This window comes from Varanus komodoensis, unplaced genomic scaffold, assembly GCF_004798865.1.
Source record: "Varanus komodoensis strain SLA01 unplaced genomic scaffold, ASM479886v1 scaffold8, whole genome shotgun sequence".
Taxonomy (NCBI): Eukaryota; Metazoa; Chordata; class Lepidosauria; order Squamata; family Varanidae; genus Varanus; species Varanus komodoensis.
This window is the reverse complement of record NW_025336481.1, coordinates 762,803-782,892: the sequence shown is the minus strand read 5'-3', so window position 1 is coordinate 782,892 and position 20,090 is coordinate 762,803. Positions and strand designations below refer to the sequence as shown.

At 50.2% G+C, this 20,090-nt stretch overlaps 1 protein-coding gene across 3 annotated transcripts in view; it reads left to right on the top strand.

The window, feature by feature from the left end:
- The window catches only part of MAPRE1 (microtubule associated protein RP/EB family member 1), a 15,195-nt gene extending 221 nt beyond the window's left edge, over positions 1 to 14,974 (top strand). Inside the window, exons 1-7 of one of the 3 annotated variants that reach the window (XM_044455346.1) lie at positions 249 to 642; positions 1,489 to 1,612; positions 3,224 to 3,369; positions 5,896 to 6,103; positions 6,768 to 6,883; positions 13,352 to 13,504; positions 14,763 to 14,974. In XM_044455346.1, the coding sequence (XP_044311281.1) occupies positions 562 to 642; positions 1,489 to 1,612; positions 3,224 to 3,369; positions 5,896 to 6,103; positions 6,768 to 6,883; positions 13,352 to 13,504; positions 14,763 to 14,819 (885 nt within the window). In that variant the 5' untranslated portion in view covers positions 249 to 561 and the 3' untranslated portion in view covers positions 14,820 to 14,974. The other 2 variants (XM_044455349.1, XM_044455348.1) reach the window with 2 other exon arrangements.
- Positions 14,975 to 20,090: the final 5,116 nt, after the last annotated feature.

Genomic DNA, 20,090 nt, shown 5'->3' with positions numbered 1-20,090 from the left:
GGCCCGAGGCCCGCTCCGCTTCCCGGGCGGCCCGCCGGCGCTACCTGGAGCCCCCCGGGGCGCCCCTGCCCGGCCTGCTCCGCGCGACGTGCCTGGCGGCGGCTGCGCCTCGGGCGGGGGCCTGTGCAGCGCGCGTCCCCGCGCCCGAAATGAATTTTCCGCCGGGAAGGCTGCTTTCCCCCGGTCGCGGGAGCTTTCGCGTCCTGCCGCTTCGCTCGGAGCGCGAGGTGAACGGACGTCTGGCTGACCGTTCGTCTTTTTATTCGGCTGTTAAAGCTGCAACACCTCCCAGGGCTGCACAGTGAGGGGAAAGGGCAAGAAAGAAACAGATAAGAATGGCCCCTTGGTCAGCATGCGGAATGCTATGCTGAAATGCCCTCAGATAGGAGAACTTGTTGTCCTCCGAGCAAAGGAAGTATTGTTCCAGATAAAAGGTCTTCAAACCTTTCCTGAATCCCAGTCCTGGAGGGGCAGGGCAGGAGGAGTCCCTGAGGCCATGTGCCTGGTGCCTCGTCTCTCTCAATAGCAGGCTCCAGTTCGGACCGCAGGGGCAGATGTTACATGGGCTTGATTGTATGGGTGAGGGCGGTCCCTCAAGTAATCCCGAAGCAGGCATGCCAACTGACTGAAGCAGATTTCAAAGTAAGCACCATAAAAAAGTCCCAGTAAGAAGCAGAAGGGCTGCATTTCTGTATTCCTTCCCCAGGCTCTTCGGAGTGTGTTTGCTGAGCTTTCTCTTCCCTGGTAGTTAATTATTTTCAAGCTTAATACACCCCTTTTTATCTACAAGAGATCTCAGGGCACTCATCACTAGCTCCTTGCCTCTGCTAGCTGAAGCTTCTGGTACTTAAGCAGTGTGCCCTCTTTTCCATAAGCTCAAGGACCCAGGAGGGCTAGTTCCCTTCACATCCATTGTCACGCCTTTTGCTGGGCTGCCCTGCCGAAAATCTCCAAAGGCAGTGGGTGCATGCAGTCTTCCTGTGGGCCCCTCGCTTTGTTTTCCTCTTGCTAATTTGTTCTTCCTGGAAAACTCATTTGCTCATCTTCCACTTACTCTCCCGTGCCGGGTCTTCCCTGGAGATGTTTTGTGGAAGGCAAATGAGCCAAGTCTGAAGAACCATTTTGAGGCAGCAGCTGAATTGGCTAGGTTACCTTCCTCTTTTCTGCGTTGGATCATTGCAATATATTTCCTTTAGTGACAGGAAAGGGTTCTCAGTGTATGAGCGCAGCATCTGATTTCAGCTATTTATAAACATAGAGTCAGCACCTTACTGGATCAGTGAGTTTCTGATAAGGGGCTACTCTGGCTCCAGTAAACTGACTCATTAGGAGGTGGTCTGCATCCAACAGTTGTGACTGTGCCTTTGATGACTAGGAAAGATTTCCTGTTCACTTTGGAGAGTGTGATGGAGGGATGTGAGATGCGGCAGGGATTCACTTTGCTAGCCTCTCTGTAAACAAAATCCCTCATTTCTTCATTTTCTCCAGAAAATGGCAGTTAACGTGTATTCCACTTCAGTGACAAGTGATAACTTGAGTCGACATGACATGCTTGCCTGGATCAACGAGTCCTTACAGTTGAACCTGACAAAGATAGAGCAGCTTTGCTCAGGTAAGAAGACCGCTGAGAGCAGAAGTGCTGCTTGAGGCTTTCAGAGCACTGGAGAAGCTGGAGATCAGCCTTTCTCTCTGGATGCTGCTCGGAGTGTCTGCCTGCCTTTAGGGTGGAAGGAGGGGTTTTTTGTAGTTGCAAACCAAACATAAAAGTATACATGCCTTTAGTTTGGTGCCGTACCCCCTTTAGCATAGCCTTTCTCATTGCAGCATTCTCCAAATGTGTTGGAGTGCAGTTCCTAGCATTTGTGACCATTGGCCAAGCTGCTGGGGCTGCTGGGAATTGGAGTGCAGCACATTTTGGTAGGAGCAGGTTGGGGGAAGCTGCACGGCTGGCTGGCTTGAACCTCCTGTTTGTAACATGCTTCTTGTCCTCCAGGTTTCTTTGGCCTTGTGTGCTTTGTTCGGGGTGCAATCTAATAGAAGGGGCTTGGGGTGGGGGTCATGGTGCGAATGCCTCAAGGCTCACTCAGTGGTTCTGCGGTGCTGGTGGGGTTTGGGGAATACTCCCCAGGTGCAGCGTTTGAGAGGTGACAAGACGGGTGTTGCTTGGTTTCACACACGAATTCAAATTTGCACCACTTGGCGACTCCTTGCAGAAGATCAAACACGAACCAGGTTTTGCACAGCCTATATTGGTCCCTGTGGGAGCTTGCATAGCGTTAAACGTCTTGCTGTGAGCCCTCAGCACTGGGGCTGAGCCTCAGGGGACGAATCCATAGTGATAGCAGCAGAGTTTTCATGCCTTGCAATGCTATGCTGCTGCTTGTACAGTACAATACAAACAAGAAAAGCAACAGGAGAATGAAGTGGATATTTGTGTATGGAAACTATTGAAGGGAATTCAGGAGAAAGTTTCAGTAAAGTTTGGGTCATACATAATGTGCTGTACACACTGATAGTCGCCGTGAGAAGCTGATAAATGCAAAAGGAGTGTCCAGCGGGAGGAAATGCACAGGTGGCAGGACAAAGATCCTGGGAAGGGCAAGTGAGCCACCCAGACTGCCACTCATCACCCCGCCCCCCATGGCAGTGAATTTCATAGATTAACTACACTGTGGAAAAGTACTTCTGTCTGTCCTAAACCTTTTGCCAATCAGTGTCCTGGGATCTCAGGCTCACGGTCAGCTGACAGAAAGCTGTAGTACGATAAAGTCTTCCATCTTCAGTGTTGTAGAAAACCCCCATCCCATTTTAGCAAGCGGCATTCTGGGGGTCTCTTTAAGTCAAGCAAGAGGCAAGAGTGTTGTTCTTAAGTGGGCAGTGTGTTTCCTTGAGGAAACAGATCCTGTACTAGCCAGGGACATGCCCATGCTCTGGTTTTGCTGCCACTGATTTGTAAAGGCTATTGGGCTCATGAGTCACACTGCCTCATTTTAAGCTGGGGAATTGTTTTGGTGATTAGACCTGTGATTTCACGGACAGCTGTGAGTCCTGCAGCCCCAGAGTGAACCCTATGGCACACCGCAGTTCCATAAGCTCTTTGTCTGGAGTGCTGTGAAGATGCTAGCAATTCTGTGAAGGAATTGTAAATTTCCCTTCTGAGTTGACCATGTCACCCTAAGCCTGCATCATCATAAGTACACCTGCCTTTTTCTTTCCCTGCAAGGTGCTGCTTATTGCCAGTTCATGGACATGCTCTTCCCTGGTTCCGTAACACTCAAGAAAGTGAAATTCCAGGCAAAATTGGAACATGAATACATTCAGAACTTCAAGGTGCTACAAGCAGGTTTTAAGCGAATGGGTGTTGACAAAGTAAGTATCTTTGTATGTGTTTCAGTGCATGCTGTTTGAGTCCATCCTGATGGAATGCTGCAGTTTTAAGGACACCAATTTATAGCATCCCTCCTCTTCGGCCCGGATGCTGCTGTGTCCTAGCTCGTTAATCTTTTCTGCTTCTGGGTATCTCTCAGTCACTAGACAGCTTTTACTTTTCCTAATTAAAAATTGATAAATCTGGAGTCCTAGCAGTCTAGCTTAAACTAGATGTGCCTCAGATTAAACTTAAAACCAACCAACTGCAATTTATTCTCAGCTTTTTCGGCTATATTTTTCTAACTTACCCCCTCCCCGCAAATGTGTAAACATAAGTTTGGCTGATGAATTACACTACAAGAGCATTGGAATAATTGAAAATGCACAGAAGCTGTAAGATCACATACCCCTGACTAAAAAGTGGCCTGTTGATGCCTTCTGCAGCATACATCTTTTTTATTTATGATGTCTGTGTTGTTGGTTTTTTAAATTTTGTAAGGCATTTAGAGAGTCATGTGGCTACAAGAAGGTATACAGAAGCACTATGAATAAATAAAGGTGGTGGGGCCAGACATCATCGAATTCTTCCAGTTTGCAGATGTTGGTCAAGTATGGAAACCTCATTGCCCAGAGCAACAAAATTACCCACCTTTTCTCTTGCAAATGACCCTGTATTCAGGCAGCTCTGAGCGAAGCATTTGCCCAGGAACTTCTCTGGAATCAGTTGCTTCTCCCCTGAGTGTGAGGAGCCGGCTGGAAAAGGTCAGGTAAAGGACTTTGTATGAAAGTCATACATGGCTGGTGGGCCACTGCCCTGGGGAGTAGCATCTTGATTGGAGAGCTAAGGTCAGAGAAAGAGGCATTGGGCTATTCACTGGTGGCTGCTTTTTTGGCCCGAAATGTGTGCCCTGGTTTCAAAAGTGTGTGTGAGAGCAAATGTAATTTGTAGCAGAGAAATAGCTGGTGGGGAAACACCTGTCCCTCAGACTCCCTCTTGCCGCTCAAGCGTGCTCCCCTGAGAAGCTGCTTTTCCTTATGAAAGCACTTTGTGCACCTCTGTTAGGGTTTGCTGATGAAATTAACGTGAAGGACGCTCCCTTTATCAAGTGGGAAGATGTCAGTTGTTACATGAGGTGCCACAAGTACCCAAGCCACACCAGCGAGAGGCTCAAAGGCAAAGCATTCTCATTTCCTGATTGGTCAGGCAGGAATGATGGGACTTGTAATCTGAAACACCTGGAGGGCACCAGATTGGGAAAGGCTGCTAGAGCTGAATTTCTGGGAAAATCGAAGTCCTGTATGCTGTTACCGCAGAGTATAGGCAGAGGTGTAGCAGAACTTTAAAATGCATATGGAAGGAAAGGTTTTCTGGGAAGTGGGGCTGTGTGGCCACCGGATCAGAGAAGTGGGGACTCTGCTTGGAGAGCAGAGGAGGATAGAAGCAGTGGGAACTGATTTCAGTCATCAAGGGGGCACAAGCTCCGTTCAGAAGTTACAATTCTCTGTACTAATTCTTGCAGTGCATTCTGTATTGGCTCTCAGTAATGGCAAATTTTCTATTCTGAAAAGATCTCTGTGGCTCTGTTACATATGTCAATATGTGTGTACACAACCTGAGAGTTCACAGCTTGTCCTGTTTCCCCGGTAGCTTGCCTTTCACTTTGATTGGAAATCTTCTTCCTTGACTGCTGCCTTTTATGGGTTCCTGGGCAATCTGTTGACCAGAACACCCAAATGGCAACACGCTCAGCTGTCAGATATGCAAATGTACTTTAAAAGCTACATGGGGCAAAATAACAAACTTACTTAGAATGCACATTACAGTAGTCACGTGTGATTTGAAGACTCATTTTGTCATGGCAGGATGAGGCTCATTTCTTTGTATTTAATGAAATGTGAACTTCCGCTTCCACATGTGCGTCTCTTAATATGGCCTTAAGGAATACATCTTATGTGACATGAAGTGACCGCTGAGAAGGGGGCAGTTCTGAGGGCATGGGCAACTTGGACTGGAAAAATGGGGGCAAGGGCTGTTAGCTTCTCTTAGTGCAGCATCTCTGGTCAAAATCACAGGAGCCCCCATCCACCCATTTCCCATGTCACATCTTGTTTCTCCTGACATTTAAAACGAATTTCCTTAACCTGTACTTCTACTGCCTGCCAGGGAAAGCTCATACTTTGACTTCCTTGAGTTTAACTTTCATTTTAATGCATTATGTTTCTAGAATCCTTCTCTGTGTGTGTAGGTAGTATGATGATTGGCTTTCCTCCTCTGTTGTAGCAGTGTTCCTCCTGTGTGTATTCCCTTTCTGGGTCTTTACATTTGTTGCAATCTGCTAAATTCTTTTCAGTGCCATGAACTTTGTTTCTACAAGTTCCTGCTCATGTCCAGCTCAAGTTTCAGAAGGAACCCCTTTCTGAACTTGCGTTAACAAATCCTGTGCGCTTGTCTTTGGAACATCTGTTCCTTGAGGCCTGAGTAAGAGTGTTTCTCCTTTGTGTTCATTATGTACAATCTCTCCTCAGATAATTCCTGTGGACAAATTAGTGAAAGGAAAATTCCAGGATAATTTTGAATTCGTTCAGTGGTTCAAAAAATTCTTTGACGCAAACTACGACGGGAAAGACTACGACCCTGTGGCAGCGCGGCAGGGTCAGGAGACAGCGCCAGCTCCCGCTCTTGTTGTTCCGCTGCTGAATAAGCCTAAGAAGAACCTTGGTTCTGGTGGCACAGGTGCGTGGGAGCATGTGGCGCGTGCGCTGAGGCCGGGCGGCCGGCCGTGGACGTGCGCTGGGAGTGGGGTTGTGCTGGGCCAGAGCCTGTGCCCGGCTGCGCCAGCAGTCCAGGTGAACGTGCCGGAGCAGTGGGAGGTGCAGCTCACTTTGCAGGTGCTTCCTGGCCCAGGAGGCAGAGGCATGCAGTGCTGCACATTCTCTGTGCCAGCCTAAATGGTGTGAGCCTCCGTGGGCCGTCCCTGTCCATGCCTGGCGTTCAGCTCGGCATCACAAGGGGGTGCAGGTGCCAAGAGGGGTGCACATCTGTTGCGCCTTGCGTGTTCCTTGGGGCCAGGCGCTGGCGCTGCTGCTCCGGCGGCATGTTGGGTCAGTGCATAACAGCTAGAAACACTCTCCTTTTGTAGATAACAGTAAGATGCAGGCCTCAGAACTGAAGTCTGTGAGAACAGGCTCGGTGGCTTCCTTAAAGAGAACTGTCATGATCGGTACTAAGCGCCTTGCCCGGAGAGGGCTTGCTCGGGCTGTCCTCGGACTGCGGGCACCTCCTGCTGCGGTGCACGGGGCTCCCCTCGCGGACGTCCTTCGCCGGGGCTGCTGGTGCAGGAGCACGGGCGGCCCCTGCCGCCTTGGTCACCTGCGGCTCACACCCTTCTGTGTTGCAGCTCCGGTGAGGCCCATGGTCGCACAGAGAACGGTGGCGAATAAAACTGGGCCCGGCATGGTTAAAAAGGCTCCCGCGGGGATCGGGGAAGACGAGTCTGCTGAACTGATCCAGCAGGTAGGTGCCTCGCAGGACGCGTTGCCTAGTGGAGGGGAGTGGCATGCCCCGCCCTGTGGTACCACAGGCATGTGAGAGCTGAAGCTCAGTCCTGGGGCTTCCTGGCCCATTACTCTGCGAGCGGCGGACGTGCACAGACGAGCTGTACTGGGGGCGGTCTGCATTCATGCCCTGTGATACGAAAGGTGTCTGAGTGGGAGGAGTGATCGTCCGCTGTGTTTCGCGAGAGGTCTCAAGCAGAAGAATGCGAACGCGCTGTTTCAGGACCCATGTAGCTCCTTCCTGCAGAAAGGGGGACATTCTTCCATGCTGCCAAATGAATTGGACTGAAAACCGCTGCTGCCCAGCCCTTACATGGCACCCAGAGGAACTAGGGAAGGCAGTGTTGCTTAAATTTGCCCACGTTTACTAATAATAGTACAAAGTTTTGACAGAAGTGGGACCCCAGGAGCTGTATTGAACTGGGACCCTGGGTTCTGGTCCCTACTTGCTCGTGAAGCATACCGGGTGACTTAGGGCTAGTCACGGACTCTCAGCCTGGCCTGCATCATGGGGGGGGGGGGGGGGGAGGTTGTGAGGAGAAAAACTGAGTTATGTAAGCTGCTTTGGGTTCCTCTTGAAAGGGAAACAGGTGAGAATTCAAGCAAATCTTTGTAAAGAAAGGTTGCCTGTATGCGTTGCCTTGTGAGATAAACTCAGACCTGCAGTGTCCCTGCACCGCTTGCCTAGAAAGGGCCGGAATATCCCCGGAGCTGTTTTAGTATTCATCTCTTCCTTTAAGAGACTGAGACTTGCTGGGCTGCTGCATGTAGCTGCACCGTCAAGCGTGTTGCACTGTTCGCTTCAGTCAGCCGCCAGTACCCGCACCCGAGGCCTCTTACGATTCATGTGCTTTTCTTTCAGCCTTATCAATACCCTGTATTCACAGATAATTACTGTACCATTATGTCATGTCCCCTCTGCCGTTTTATCACATTGTTTTGATCATGTACCCATTCTTTTCTCATCACTTGCCCTGTTCCTGGTACTTGGCTAGAAACCTATAAAACACTCTGTATATGTTCTGGAAACTTGTAGCTGGTTTGTGCACCTCTACCTGGCAGTGCTGTTGCAGGTTTGTCTCTGCAGAGGGGTTTTTCCTGGATGTTCTCCTATAAAACTCTTGAGGTTCATAACCTGGGGGTCTCCCTGTGGATCTGAGTATACATTCCCACAGGCTGTGAAACCGGGATTCCCTGTCACCGGAGCCTTGGTTTGCTTTGGGTGCTAGGAGAGCGGAGATGGCTCGTCTACCCCTTGAAAGGATGCGTTGCCCCCTCGCTTGAGCCTGTGCGTGCTTAGCAGAAAGTCTGAGAGGATGAAGACAGGTGTTTTATGTGAGCATGTCATCAGTTCAGATGTAAGCGGATGGTGTAGCGGTGGATTGGTCAGCACTGCTTCTTCCGTCGTTGCTTCTCATCTACTCCTACCTTGCAGTGTTGGCTCAGTGGAGGATTTGGGCGTTTTTGCAGTTCAGTCATCTTTCTTGGTGTTGGTTGTGTCTTCATCTGGGCACCAGCTGTTCTTTATGAAGGGGGAGAGAGGAAGTCCTGAATTTCTTGAGAAGATTTAGCCATTTAAATGATCCCGTGCATCTGTGTAATTGAAAGAACTGGTTAGGACTTGGTCTTAATGAGCAAGCTACCACTTCTCAGAAGGAAAAGCTGCTGTTTCTATTCCTTGGCAGTGTAAATACTCACGATTCACTTTGCATGGCAACTCGGATGCCTGTTTAGCAAATAACAAGGCAATTTGTATAGTTCCTTGACGATTATAAGAATCTCAAAAGAAATTTGCCCCTTAGCTCTTCTGCCACACGAAAGGCAGGTTGTGTGCTGTAACTGCTGTTCGCCAAGTGGTCATCTGTGCATTCCCACATGCAGCATTTTGCGCCTGTGCAGGGCCTGTTGTCAGGAAGCTTCTATAACTAAGCGTGACACACGCATTGGTCACTTCCCACTTGGATTACTGTAACGCGCGCTGCATGGGGCTGCCCTTGAAGACAGTCTGGATGCTTCAGATGGTGCAAAACAGAGCTGCCACGATGCTGTCGGAGACTGGGCGTTATTCTCACATAACCCCAGTCCTCTTATCAGCTCCACTGGCTTCCCATTGAAGTCCGGGCTCAATTCAAGGAGCTGGTTATTACCTATAAAGCCCTAAACAGCTTGGGACGAGGATACCTAAAAGAACGCCTTTTTCCATAATTGCCCTCCCGCCCCCTGAGATTGGCAACAGAAGCCCTCCTCCGGGAACCCTCTTCGAAAGAGGTCAGGAGACAGAGTACTCGGAGCAGGGCCTTCTCTGCGGTGGCACCCCAACTATGGAATGTGCTCCCCAGAGAGGTCCGCCTGGCACCGTCATTATATGTTTTTCAGCGCCAGGTCAATACTTTTTTATTTGGCCAATATTTTACTACATAATTTTAATTTTGATATGACTTATTTATATTCTAAATGATGCTCAGCGTGGAATAGTTAATTTATGTTATTTTGAAATAATGCTGTAAGCCGTCCAGAGATGACAATAATGGACGGCATACATTTTTTAAATAAATAAATAAATTTTGGATGGATGCCCCCCCTTCTTGTTCTCAGAAAGCAGGGGGAAGGGCTCCTGCCCATCCCCTCAGTTCCTCTGGAGACTGCCGTGGATCTGCAGGCTGAGGGGAAGGAGAAGAGCCAGCGTGGTGTCGTGGTTAAGAGCCTGGGACTATCTGGTTCTAGTCCCTGCTTGGCCATGGAGCCCACTGGGTGACCTTGGGCCAGTCACAGACTCTCAGCCCAACCTGCCTCACAGGGCTGTTGTTGTGGGGATAAGATGGAAGAGGAGATGTAAGCTGCCTTGAGCCCTTTGTAGGAAAAAGGCAGGAGATAAATATATACAGGGCTTTTTTTGTCATAGAATGCATCGGAACAGTGTTCCGGCACCTTTTTTTCCAATGGATTTTACAAAGTGATTTTGAATCGTAGCAGATCAGCAGCAAACGTCATGAACATAGTGCCAGCGGGGGGGCTGCTTTTGTGTCTGCTAACTGCTGTCTGATAGTGAGGGCGCTGCTCTCGGCTTGGGACGCTGCTCTGCTGCTCGGCTTGGGATTGGTGTGTGGGGTCGCGCGCTTACTGCTGGCGATGTGAGTTCTGGCGCTTTTTTTTTTTTTAAACAAAAAAAGCACTATATATATGAAGGACGGACGGACGGACGGACGGAGGTTCCAGTCTGGTCTGGCTCTGAGCGTCCATGGAGAGCAAGGGAGAATCTTTTGGAAGGGCAGCAGCAAGTGGGGCCAGGGGGTGGGTTGTGTGAGCGCGCAGATGGCCACTCGAAGAATGGCAGTTAACAGGGAAGCGACAGGCCTGTCTTCTTTGTGGTCCCTGTGCATCACACGTGTGGGCAGCTTGCTCACTCGTGGTGTGAAGGGGGGAGGGTGCCGTCTTCACCGTGGGACGGAGGAGCGGTCTGTCCTCACCTGGACACCCCGTCGGTGGCCCCAGGTGAATGTTGAGCGAGGAGACCATGTGGCAGCTTTGCTGCCATCCTGCCAGGTGATCCCGGCAAGGGCGGCTGCAGCTGTGGCTGGGGCTGGGGCGCATACGGAGTGGGCCTGGGCGGCATGGTGCGCTGAAGGGCTGCCATCGCATGTGCCAGGCTGATGGCGCTGGAGACGGGTCTTCCTTTTTCTCACTGCTGCAGCAGTAGAACAGCCAGAATGAGCAGCGGAAGGTCTCAGTCCTAGGTTTGTAGAAGGCAAGGGCCCTCTGACCCTCGAGCAGGTGCAGGGTAGTTGCCACCGGAGGAGATGGAGCTGTGAAGAAGGCAGGGAGGACAAAGCTGAGGTGGGATGGCGAAATGACCTCGACTGGGGGCACTGGGTCCCTTGGCAGGTGCTGAACTTGCTGTGGCACAAGCCAGTGTTCCGGAAGCCTCTGCGGAGGCTTGCTTGGGCCGTCCTGAGAGCCCCCGGAGAGCAACGCGTCCACCTGCGACAGTGGCGCCAGGGGTGGGGGAGGCGGGCCGGGCATCCAGCTCAGTCCCGCAGCTCCTTTCCATGATGGGCATGCGCACAAGTCTGCTGCTGCTGCTCCTGTGGGGAGGAATTGGGCCGGGTACATGTCAAAGTCGGTGTGAGGGGGAGGGGGTGGCAGCAGCCGCCTGTAGGGACCCTCAGCACCAGCACTTGGTCCCCTCTGGGTGCTCCTGTGCCTGCCTAGAGCAAGCTGGGCACTCGCGTCTTTTCTCATGAGGGCGGTCAGCATAGGGGGCGAAAGAGGTCCTGGGCCAGCCTCCAGTCCCAGGTCTGTGTGGTGCGGCCCCTCCTCCGGGGGGGGGGGGGGTGCTGGGCTCTGGCTGAGGGTCCTGATGGGCGCAATGAGACCACTGACTCTGAGATGCAGAGGTGTTCACGGCCACCTGTGCTGGGGAGTGTTGCTGGTCCAGCTCCGTGGAGCAGTGTGGGTCCAGAACCGAAGGCTGGTGTTTGCTGTCGAGGGGTTGCTTTGGCCTGGGGTCAGCTTGGCACTGAGGCCTGGCGATGGCTTGGCGCCAGAGCCCTGGATGGGCTGGTGGTTGGTTCGTCGTGTTGGCCAGACCTGGAAGGATGGCGGCCGGTGGAGGGCCAACTCTCGTGTGTCTCTGGTGCCAGGGAGGGCGGGCGGTGGGTGCAGCCCTGGCATCAGCACTGATAGTCTCAGTACTGGACCTTGGTACCAGCTTGGCATCCGGGTTCGTGGTCGTCCTCATTGGAATTGTTGGCCCTGGCTTTGGACTGGAAGGATTCTGGGATCAGTGCAGGCGACAGTCCAGGTGGTCGCGAGGAGAGCAGGGGCGGGCCTGGCGGCCGGGCTTGGCGCAGAGGCTGGTGTCATGGGGTGCTCCAGAGCTGAGCCGCTTTCCAGGGACGGCTTTGTCGGCCTCGAGGCGGTGCTTGGGGAACATCTCGGCGAGTCAGGTGCAGAGTCAGTTCTCAGGAGCATGATCCTGTCGGAGCAGAGGCTGGGGGGCTGGCAGTCTGTGCGCATGGCCGGCCAGTCTCCCGAGTCTCCTCCCTGCGCAGCAGTGGGGGCCCGTCTCTGCTCTGGTGAGCTGGAATGCTTGGCGTGGGCGCTCAGCAGGGGCTCACACAGCCTTTTCTCAAGGTGTGCGGCCATCTTTGGATTCCACACCGCAGGGTTGTCCTCTGAGCTGGAAGGGCGGTCCGGCCTTCCTCCCCAACTCCGCCTTAAGCCGATCCGCCCAGGCTTTCTTCTTTGTTTTGTGGAGACCTTGTAGCGTGTGTCCCTTGCCCGGGCAGAGAAGGCAGTGGGAGAGCCTGTTGGGTGGGGGCAACTGGCTGCCACAGGGGGCACATCTCCTAAAAGCTGTTGCTTGACACCACAGCCCAGGTGGGAAAGGTGTAGAAAAGAAGGTAGGATAATCACAGGCAGCTTGGGAAAGCACGAGGAGCAATAGATAGGAAAGCAGATAGGAATATATATTTTTGTAGGGAAGGTTTTTGAGAAAAAGAGTGAAAAGGGGTTGTCGCAGAGAGAGGAATAAAGGGGGGACTCTTTAGGAAATGAAAGAACTATAGAAAACAGGGAGTACCTAAGGTGGAAAAGAGCAGAGCGATTCATTCCCAGGCTAGGCCTGATGGTGGTTGAAAAGGAAGTCCCTCCCCGTGCCTCTTGGTAATAGGAAGGGGAGGGGTTTTCTTCCCAAAATGAACACTTAGCAATAGAAACTTCCAGGCCATAGGCTCCATGCAGGCGCTAAAGCCCATATGTGCGATGCACGGAGATCACAGAGAAGAACGAATCATCCTACAGTTTTGACTGGCTGCATGTTGTTATTTGACTAAGGGAACGGTCCTATCCAGAGGCGTTCAAGCCTGCAGACTCGGGAGCAGTGCTCATCTAGCACCGAGCAGGAGAAGTGGCACTGACTTTCTGCGGGGTCACTAAATGGCTGTTCTCAGCCTCCCAGCAGCAGTGCTGCGGGGAGTGAAGGAGGCAGAAGCTGCACTCCAGGGTACCGTGTGTGCTGGCTGTCCTGCCCCAACCCCCCCCCCCCCCCCGTAAATGCCTGCTTTAATCCATCTGCGAGGTTGCTTTTCTGACCTTGGGAAGCAGCTGGTGCGATTCTTTCCATGCCAGCTGCAGTGGGGCAGGGGAGGGGTATCTGGGATCGGATTCCCAGATTGAGGTCAGAGCACTGTCTGGCCTTGGGGAAAGGAGTCTGAGCTCTCCTGCAGCCCCTTGGACCATGTCTGGTGACTGCAGCGTCGTCATTACATAATAACACAAATCTGTGCATGCCGGTTCAGGAGCAAACCCCACTGAATGCCATCAGTCTTACTCCCAGATGTTGATAAACTGCCTTGTTGGGCCTCTTCTTTTGGGCAGAGGATCCTCCCTAGGGAAAAGTATGTTGATCAACTGTTCTGCTTGCTAGATCAACGTATTAAAGATGACTGTCGAAGATTTGGAAAAGGAAAGAGACTTCTACTTTGGGAAACTGAGAAACATTGAGCTGATTTGCCAGGAGAACGAAGGGGAAAGCGACCCGGTTCTGCAAAGGATTGTGGAGATCCTTTACGCAACGGATGTAAGTCTGCGTGCACATTCGGACACCCCGGGCAGCGCCTCGAGAGCAGGGCCCGCTGCTCGGTCCCTTGGGCAGGCCCCTTGCGGGAGCCCCCTGAAATGGGCCGCAGCTGTGCGGTGGCCTGGGAGAGCTCCTGCGGTTCCCGCAGCGTTCACGTTGGAGCTCTTCCCAGCTGGCTACCAGAGTGACTGAAGTGCGGCTACCAAATTTCAGGACCTCCCTCTCTGGCTGGTGGCAAAGTGGGATGTCAGGCAGCGGCTGCTGAATGATCCCTTCTGTGCATCTGTCACTTCAAACGGACGGCGCTTGCAGCTGCTCTGCACACGCCCCTCTGCCTGCATGTGCCGCTGCTGCCACTTGAAGAGGGCTGCCTCTTGCTGGAAGAATGTCCGCTCGCTTGATGTGCCGAGCTGGAGTGCCGCACCTCCAGTATCTCACATGACCCAGCCCCCCTCATATTGTGGGTTTTATATGCCATTTTCTTATCAAATGGTCTTCAAAGTGGCTTATAACCAACTTTGTAAACAGCTGACATAGAGAGTGTTTTCATCTACTTTGTGTTCTTGGCAAGGCCAGCAGCAAAATCCTGTGTGCGTTTACTTAGAAGCCTTACTTGGTTCCGCAGAGATGTGCATAGAATTGAAGTCTTGAGAACACTTGGAAACGTGGAGCTGCGTGTGCATTTTTCCTGAGCCCCACATCTTCAGTAGTTTTCCTAACTGGGAAGGCTGAGAGTATTGCCAAAAGAAAGCGGAGAGTTTGGATTCTCATAGGCTTCTCAAGGCCACTGCTTCCGTGTGCCAAAACAGGGATCTCTCTAGGCAGGTGGCAGGTCGCCTTGCCTGCGCTTTGGGTTAACTTGCGCTTTTAGCTGGGACCTATAAAATTCTCTGCTCTCGGCGTTCCCGTGTGTCCGTGGTGCTTGGCCCATCACGATCCCTTGCTGAAGAACTTTGATAAAAGCCATTTTGATGGAGTGCATTTCTTGTTCTCCGTATTTTACAGAAGCCAATGCAGGGCATTATCATAAGTCACTTTCTGGAAGAATTTACAGGTGGGATGTGGTGCTGTGGCAGAGAATCCAGCAGCAGCGTTGCAGCATGTCTGTTCAAGATGGGCTGGTGACAAAAAGCCACGTAGCTTTCAGCAGAAGCCACAACGTGGTTTGCTCCTGAGGGAGTGGCGAAGGAGCTCGGCGCTGGGCACCTTTCCCCCACTGCTTGACCTGCAAGTGGCTCTCTCGCCTCTTCTCTTGCAGGAAGGCTTTGTCATACCAGATGAAGGAGCACCACCGGAGGAGCAGGAGGAGTATTAACGGTCCATCAACTGTACCAGCAGAGCAGCAGCGTCAGAATTCAGAAATCAGAATTCTTTGCCCCAATCATGTGCTTATCTGTAAAATACTCCATTTTATTCCTAGAGGACTCACTGGTTTCTTTTCCTAAGTAAAACAGTACCTCTTCAAGTGCACTTTGCGTAAGTTTTACTACTTCCCCCTCCAATGGGTTTTATTTGAGAACTCTTTTTCACTTTCGTAGCAGAGCAGTATTAACATCTAGTTGGTGTAGTTTGGAAGCCAGAGGTGAGTGTTTGGGGTTTGCAGAGTCGCTCGGTTGCTGGAGGGTTTGTTGTGCTGTGTGTTTTGGGCGGCGGGGGAAAGTATGTAGTGGAGCAGTTTTGGGATTGACTTTTCTGCAAGAAGGTTGAGCAAGTATGACATGAGTTCTGCAATTATAGAGATGCCTTAAGGGGGCTTAAAATGTGCTTCCAGATGCCAAATTTAAGTAATGTGATGAGAGACGTTATGTGCTCCAAAGTGGGGTTAGAGCATCTGGCTTTCTTGTTTTGGAAGGAATTGCTCGGCACCTGGAGTCATTGAGCGCGCTGAAAAGAGCCATTGACACAGCCCGGTTGTGATACAAAATTGGCTGTGCGGTTGTTGGCTTTCGTGGGGAAAGGCCTGTCACGAGCCTAGGGTGGGTGCAGCTCGCGTGCCTGAAGTCATCTCAGTTTTATTGTACAGACTATTGGCATGCAGAATCTTCCAAAGCAACAACGCGGCCACTTTGAAACTCTTCTCCTGGCTCGCTGCCTGCATCTGCTTCTTCTTTCCTCCTCTTCTGCTTTTGTGTGTCTGTTCTATTGAATTTTGTGGGTCCTTCTGTTCCTCTCGGCACCCCTTCTTCTGTCTCTTCCTCCAAGCCCACAGACTAAACTCTGGCGCAGGGCTAGGCAGCCTGGCGCCTTCCAGATATTTTGGGTCACAAGTCTCACAATCCCTGGCCGTTGGGCAACAGGCATTGTGGTGCAAAGCATCTGGAGAGCCCCCGGCTACCTGGTTACCACCGGCTCCGGTGGCTTCGACAGTTTGTTTGCCGTGCTCCACTGAGACCATTCTCTCTCCCAGGCCGGGTCTGCTGAGTGTCCTGCTTGAGCTGGCTTTCCACACTCGGCCTTAGTCAGTGCTCCAGACTACTGGTGAAGAAAATTAATTGGTGTGCATTGAACAGGAAAGCCAATGCAAAATAATAATAATAATAAATATATATATAGTGCTAAGATGAATTTGATTGTTACAGTATTTCATGCTTGATCCTTTCCTCACGTGGAGCAAACCCTTCTCCCTGATTGCTGCTCTTTGGGAGGGCCTCTTTGAGATGTTGCCCACAGCAAAGACCAAGCTTCTAAGCTTGGTGTGCTGTTGTTTGTTTGCTTCTGGTGGTTCTGTGTCCTAAATGTGTGTAGAAAGCAAAACATTTTATGGTAAATGTTGTGTAGTGCATGAATCCCTATGAAATTACAGAGGAAGACCCAAATTCAATGAATGCCAAAAAAGCAAGCCATTATTTAAAACATCAGAGGTGCTATTTCTCTTGTGGCCTTCTAGATACTTGTTGCCCTAAACCATATTCCACCCAGACTCCTCTTGACAGGGTTTTTTCTACTTTTAAACAGTTTCTAAATAAAGTTCTGTTATTTCAAGAATGTTATGTGTGCTGGGGTGTCATGTTCTTGTGGGATTGGTACTTTGCTTGACCCCAAAAGATCCCATTTGGCTTGGGAGTTGGACAGCGCCTTTCTTCACACCCTGACTAAGTTCACAGCATCATGCCCCCTCTGAATACATCTTGGATATATGTTGTGGAAGAACCTCTTGAGGACACACCTCGTGTGGATCTTTCTTGCTAGAAATTGGGTTGGGCGGCACAGAATCGGTTGTGCTTCTTTGCACTCGTGTAGTGATGGCCCGGGTTCTGCGGAGCGGGCTGCCTGGCCACTCACGTTGCTGGGTCGGTGTTGGGAGGGGCGTGTGCCAGCGCCTGTTGTTGTCATGCCTGGCCAGGCATTGCACTGCGTGGCTGCTGAGCAAAGATGGGAAATTGTGCTGTGAGACGGCGTGTGAATTGCCACTTCTGGAAATATCTACTTGAGTGATAAGAAAAAATTAGAAGATAACAGCTTTGTTCACAAGCACAGGCTAGTGATTAATGGACTTAGCCAGCCTTTTAAATTGGTGCATAACATTTTCTTTCTATTTGGCTTGAAACAATCATTCATCACTTCTAAACTTTTGAGGTACTGCATCTCCCTCCCTGCTTGAAAGAAAATGTGTTGACGCAGGTGTGGAGCGCTGAAGGCATCGGGAAGCTCCAGCTAGCTGATAGCCTGTGAGCACAAAATTCCCCACCGGGGGTCTTCAATGAAGGAATGAAGGCATGTGGACCAAATCCCTTTGGTGCTACGAAGCGAGTTCTTTTTGGAATGCTTGTCATTCTAGAAGTGATGCCTGCTGGGCTACTTAAAAACTTGGTGTCTGTTCTGCATCGATACAGAACTGTTCTGGTGTGTGGCAACTTCAGTTGCAGAATCCCACATTCTGGTCAAAGAAGATGGACGCAAGAACCACCCTCGCCTGCCCTTCCCAAGTGACTGCAAATCTGCTGACCTGGTACAGTACCTGCTCGCTCACAGAAAGGGCCATTTCACTTGAAAACACAAATACAAGTAGCCTTTCTTAGTTCTAGCTTTCCACCCAGATACCGGGAAGGCAAGTGAGATAGAATTTAAAAAAGAGGCATGTACTTTTCTGTACTCAACAGCATATGTCTTGCAGGGGGCTTGCAGGAGCTCCTTTCTTAACTATTGTTCAGTCTTGTCAATCTTCTGACTTTCAGTGACAATTCTTACTGTAACTGTCTAAAGACTAAAAAATAAAAATGCAAGAATTTCCATTAAAAGCTTGCTTTTACAGTATCATGATTTCTCTGAATGAAGGTTGTATAAACCTTGGGTTTCCACAGATTGCCACCCCCTTACAGCAGGGAAATAGGTTCCCACTCTCCCCGCTTCTGGAACGGTGGATGGATATTTTAGGGCTGAGGGGCTTCTCTCCACCTTGGGTTTATTTTATTCATTCAATTTGTATCCTGTCTCTCTCCTCCGAATAGCACTCAGAAGTTCATGAATGAGCCACGTATTGGCAGGAAGTCGAGGGCCAGGTCAAGAACGTGCTCGCGTGGGCATCAGCTCTAAGGGCAACACGTACTAAGCCCTGCTAATCTGCACGCTTTAGACACGTTGCGAGAAACCAGTATTTGCCCGCTGAAATGCGCCCTCTGGAAAGGAGCGGGTCCGTGGCGCTTTTCCCAGGGTGATGGTGGCAACTGTGGAACTCCACTTGCTGCTAGGTTTGCTTTCTTGGCTTCACGGACTCTGCAAACTCTGCAACCATGTTCTTTCTCCCAGTCTATAAAGTTTAAAATAAAATACACGATAAATCAGAATTGGGAAACTTGACACAGCTGGATGCAACAATCTGTTTAATCAAGCAGCTTTGTGCACCTTGATCGAGTTTTGACTCCAAGGACTGGGGCTTCTCCAGCGTATGTGATGCTCCTTCAGAGTTAAGGTAGCCTAACTCTTCGTACAGACTGAAACGGGATCTGTGTCATTTCTGCTCCTTGATCATCCTTCTAAATGGCACGTTGATCTTTGCATCAAGCATTACGCTTCTCAGCCCCTCTTGCCACAAAGTAAGGGGTGGCAGAAGTCCACTTTTGCAGCTTTAATTTGCAAAATGTCATGGGTTATTTTGCAACAACATAACCTTCACACTGGCTGGGACAAAAAGGCTTTCAGAAGCAAAAATCAGTAGATTAGTGGGGATAATTTGTTGTTCCGTGGGTTGCTTTTTGTTTTCAGAAAGAAAACTGGCCAGTTGCCTCTGATTCTCTGGATCCGTTTCTGTTGGAAAAGTTTTGCCCCAACATGTTAGATTAGTTGGATGAAGAATATGCCACATCCCAGGGCTCGGTTGTTCTTGGGAGACGTGGTTTTCTGTCCAGACTGTTTCTGTGTTGGGGAAAAAAAGCCCTAAAGGGTATGAGGGGCGTTCAATGTATTCTCGGTATCAGCATGAAGAAAAAGGAATAATAAATTGAAATAATTTTTATTTTTCAGTGTAATCCCCTGTAACTTCAATACACTTATTACATCTAGAAATTAACTTTTCAATTCTCTGTAAAAAATATTCTTCCTCCTTGTCTAAAAAATGTGTGTTAATTGCCGCCTTGAGCTCTTCATCGTTGGAAAATCGCTTTCCATGCAGATCTTTGTTTAAATTCGGGAACAGGCAGTAGTCACTGGGGGCCAGGGCCGGGCTACAGGGTGGCTGGTTTATTTCTTCGAAACCACAGTCTCGCACAGCAGCCTTCCAAACACGCGCCGTGTGAACAGGCGCGTTGTGAAGAAGCAACACACCTGCGGTCAGTTTTCCCTGCCTTTTTTCTTTAATTGCTTCTCTTAAATTACATAGAGTGGTTGCATAAGATGCTGCATTTATGGTTTCACCTTTTTTTGTGTACTCGACTAATAAAATTCCCTTTGAGTCCCAAAACACTGTGGCCTTGATTTTTCTGGCCGATGGAGAGACTTTGAATTTCTCCAGAGGGTCAGCACCATTTTTTATGCCACTGCATGGACTCCTGCTTACTTTCAGGGTCATAGTGATGAACCCAAGTTTCATCTCCAGTAACAATCCAGTCGAAAATACTCGATGGATCTTCACCACAGAGCTCTAAAAACTCCCTACAGCACTCGACTTGCACTTGTTTCTGAGGCAGCATGAGCATTCGCAGCACCCTTCTTGCACAGACCTTTGAAAGGTTAAGATGGTCATGAAAAATAGTAAATATGGTACCAACGGATAGGTTTGTCATCTCTGCTAACATTTTGATTTTTATTCGGGCATCTTCCAATACAAGTTTCTCAATTTTTTTCACATTTTCTTTCGTAATGGCAGTAACCGGCCCGCCCGAGCAAGGGTCATCTTCAGTGCTTTCTCTGCCCCTTTTAAATTCACTTGACCACTTTTGAACAGCAGATAATGAAGGTGCAGAGTCCTGGTAAACGGCCTCCATCTCTTCGTGAATGATTTTTTGACTTTTTCCTTGTTTTGTAAGGAACTTGGCACGGTGCTCGATTTCTTCAACACTGTCGCGTCAGTCATCGTGATCGTCTTTCACTGAGGATTACTAGGGAACTAATGATGGCACTTATTTGAAATTTTGCATGTATACCCTCAGTG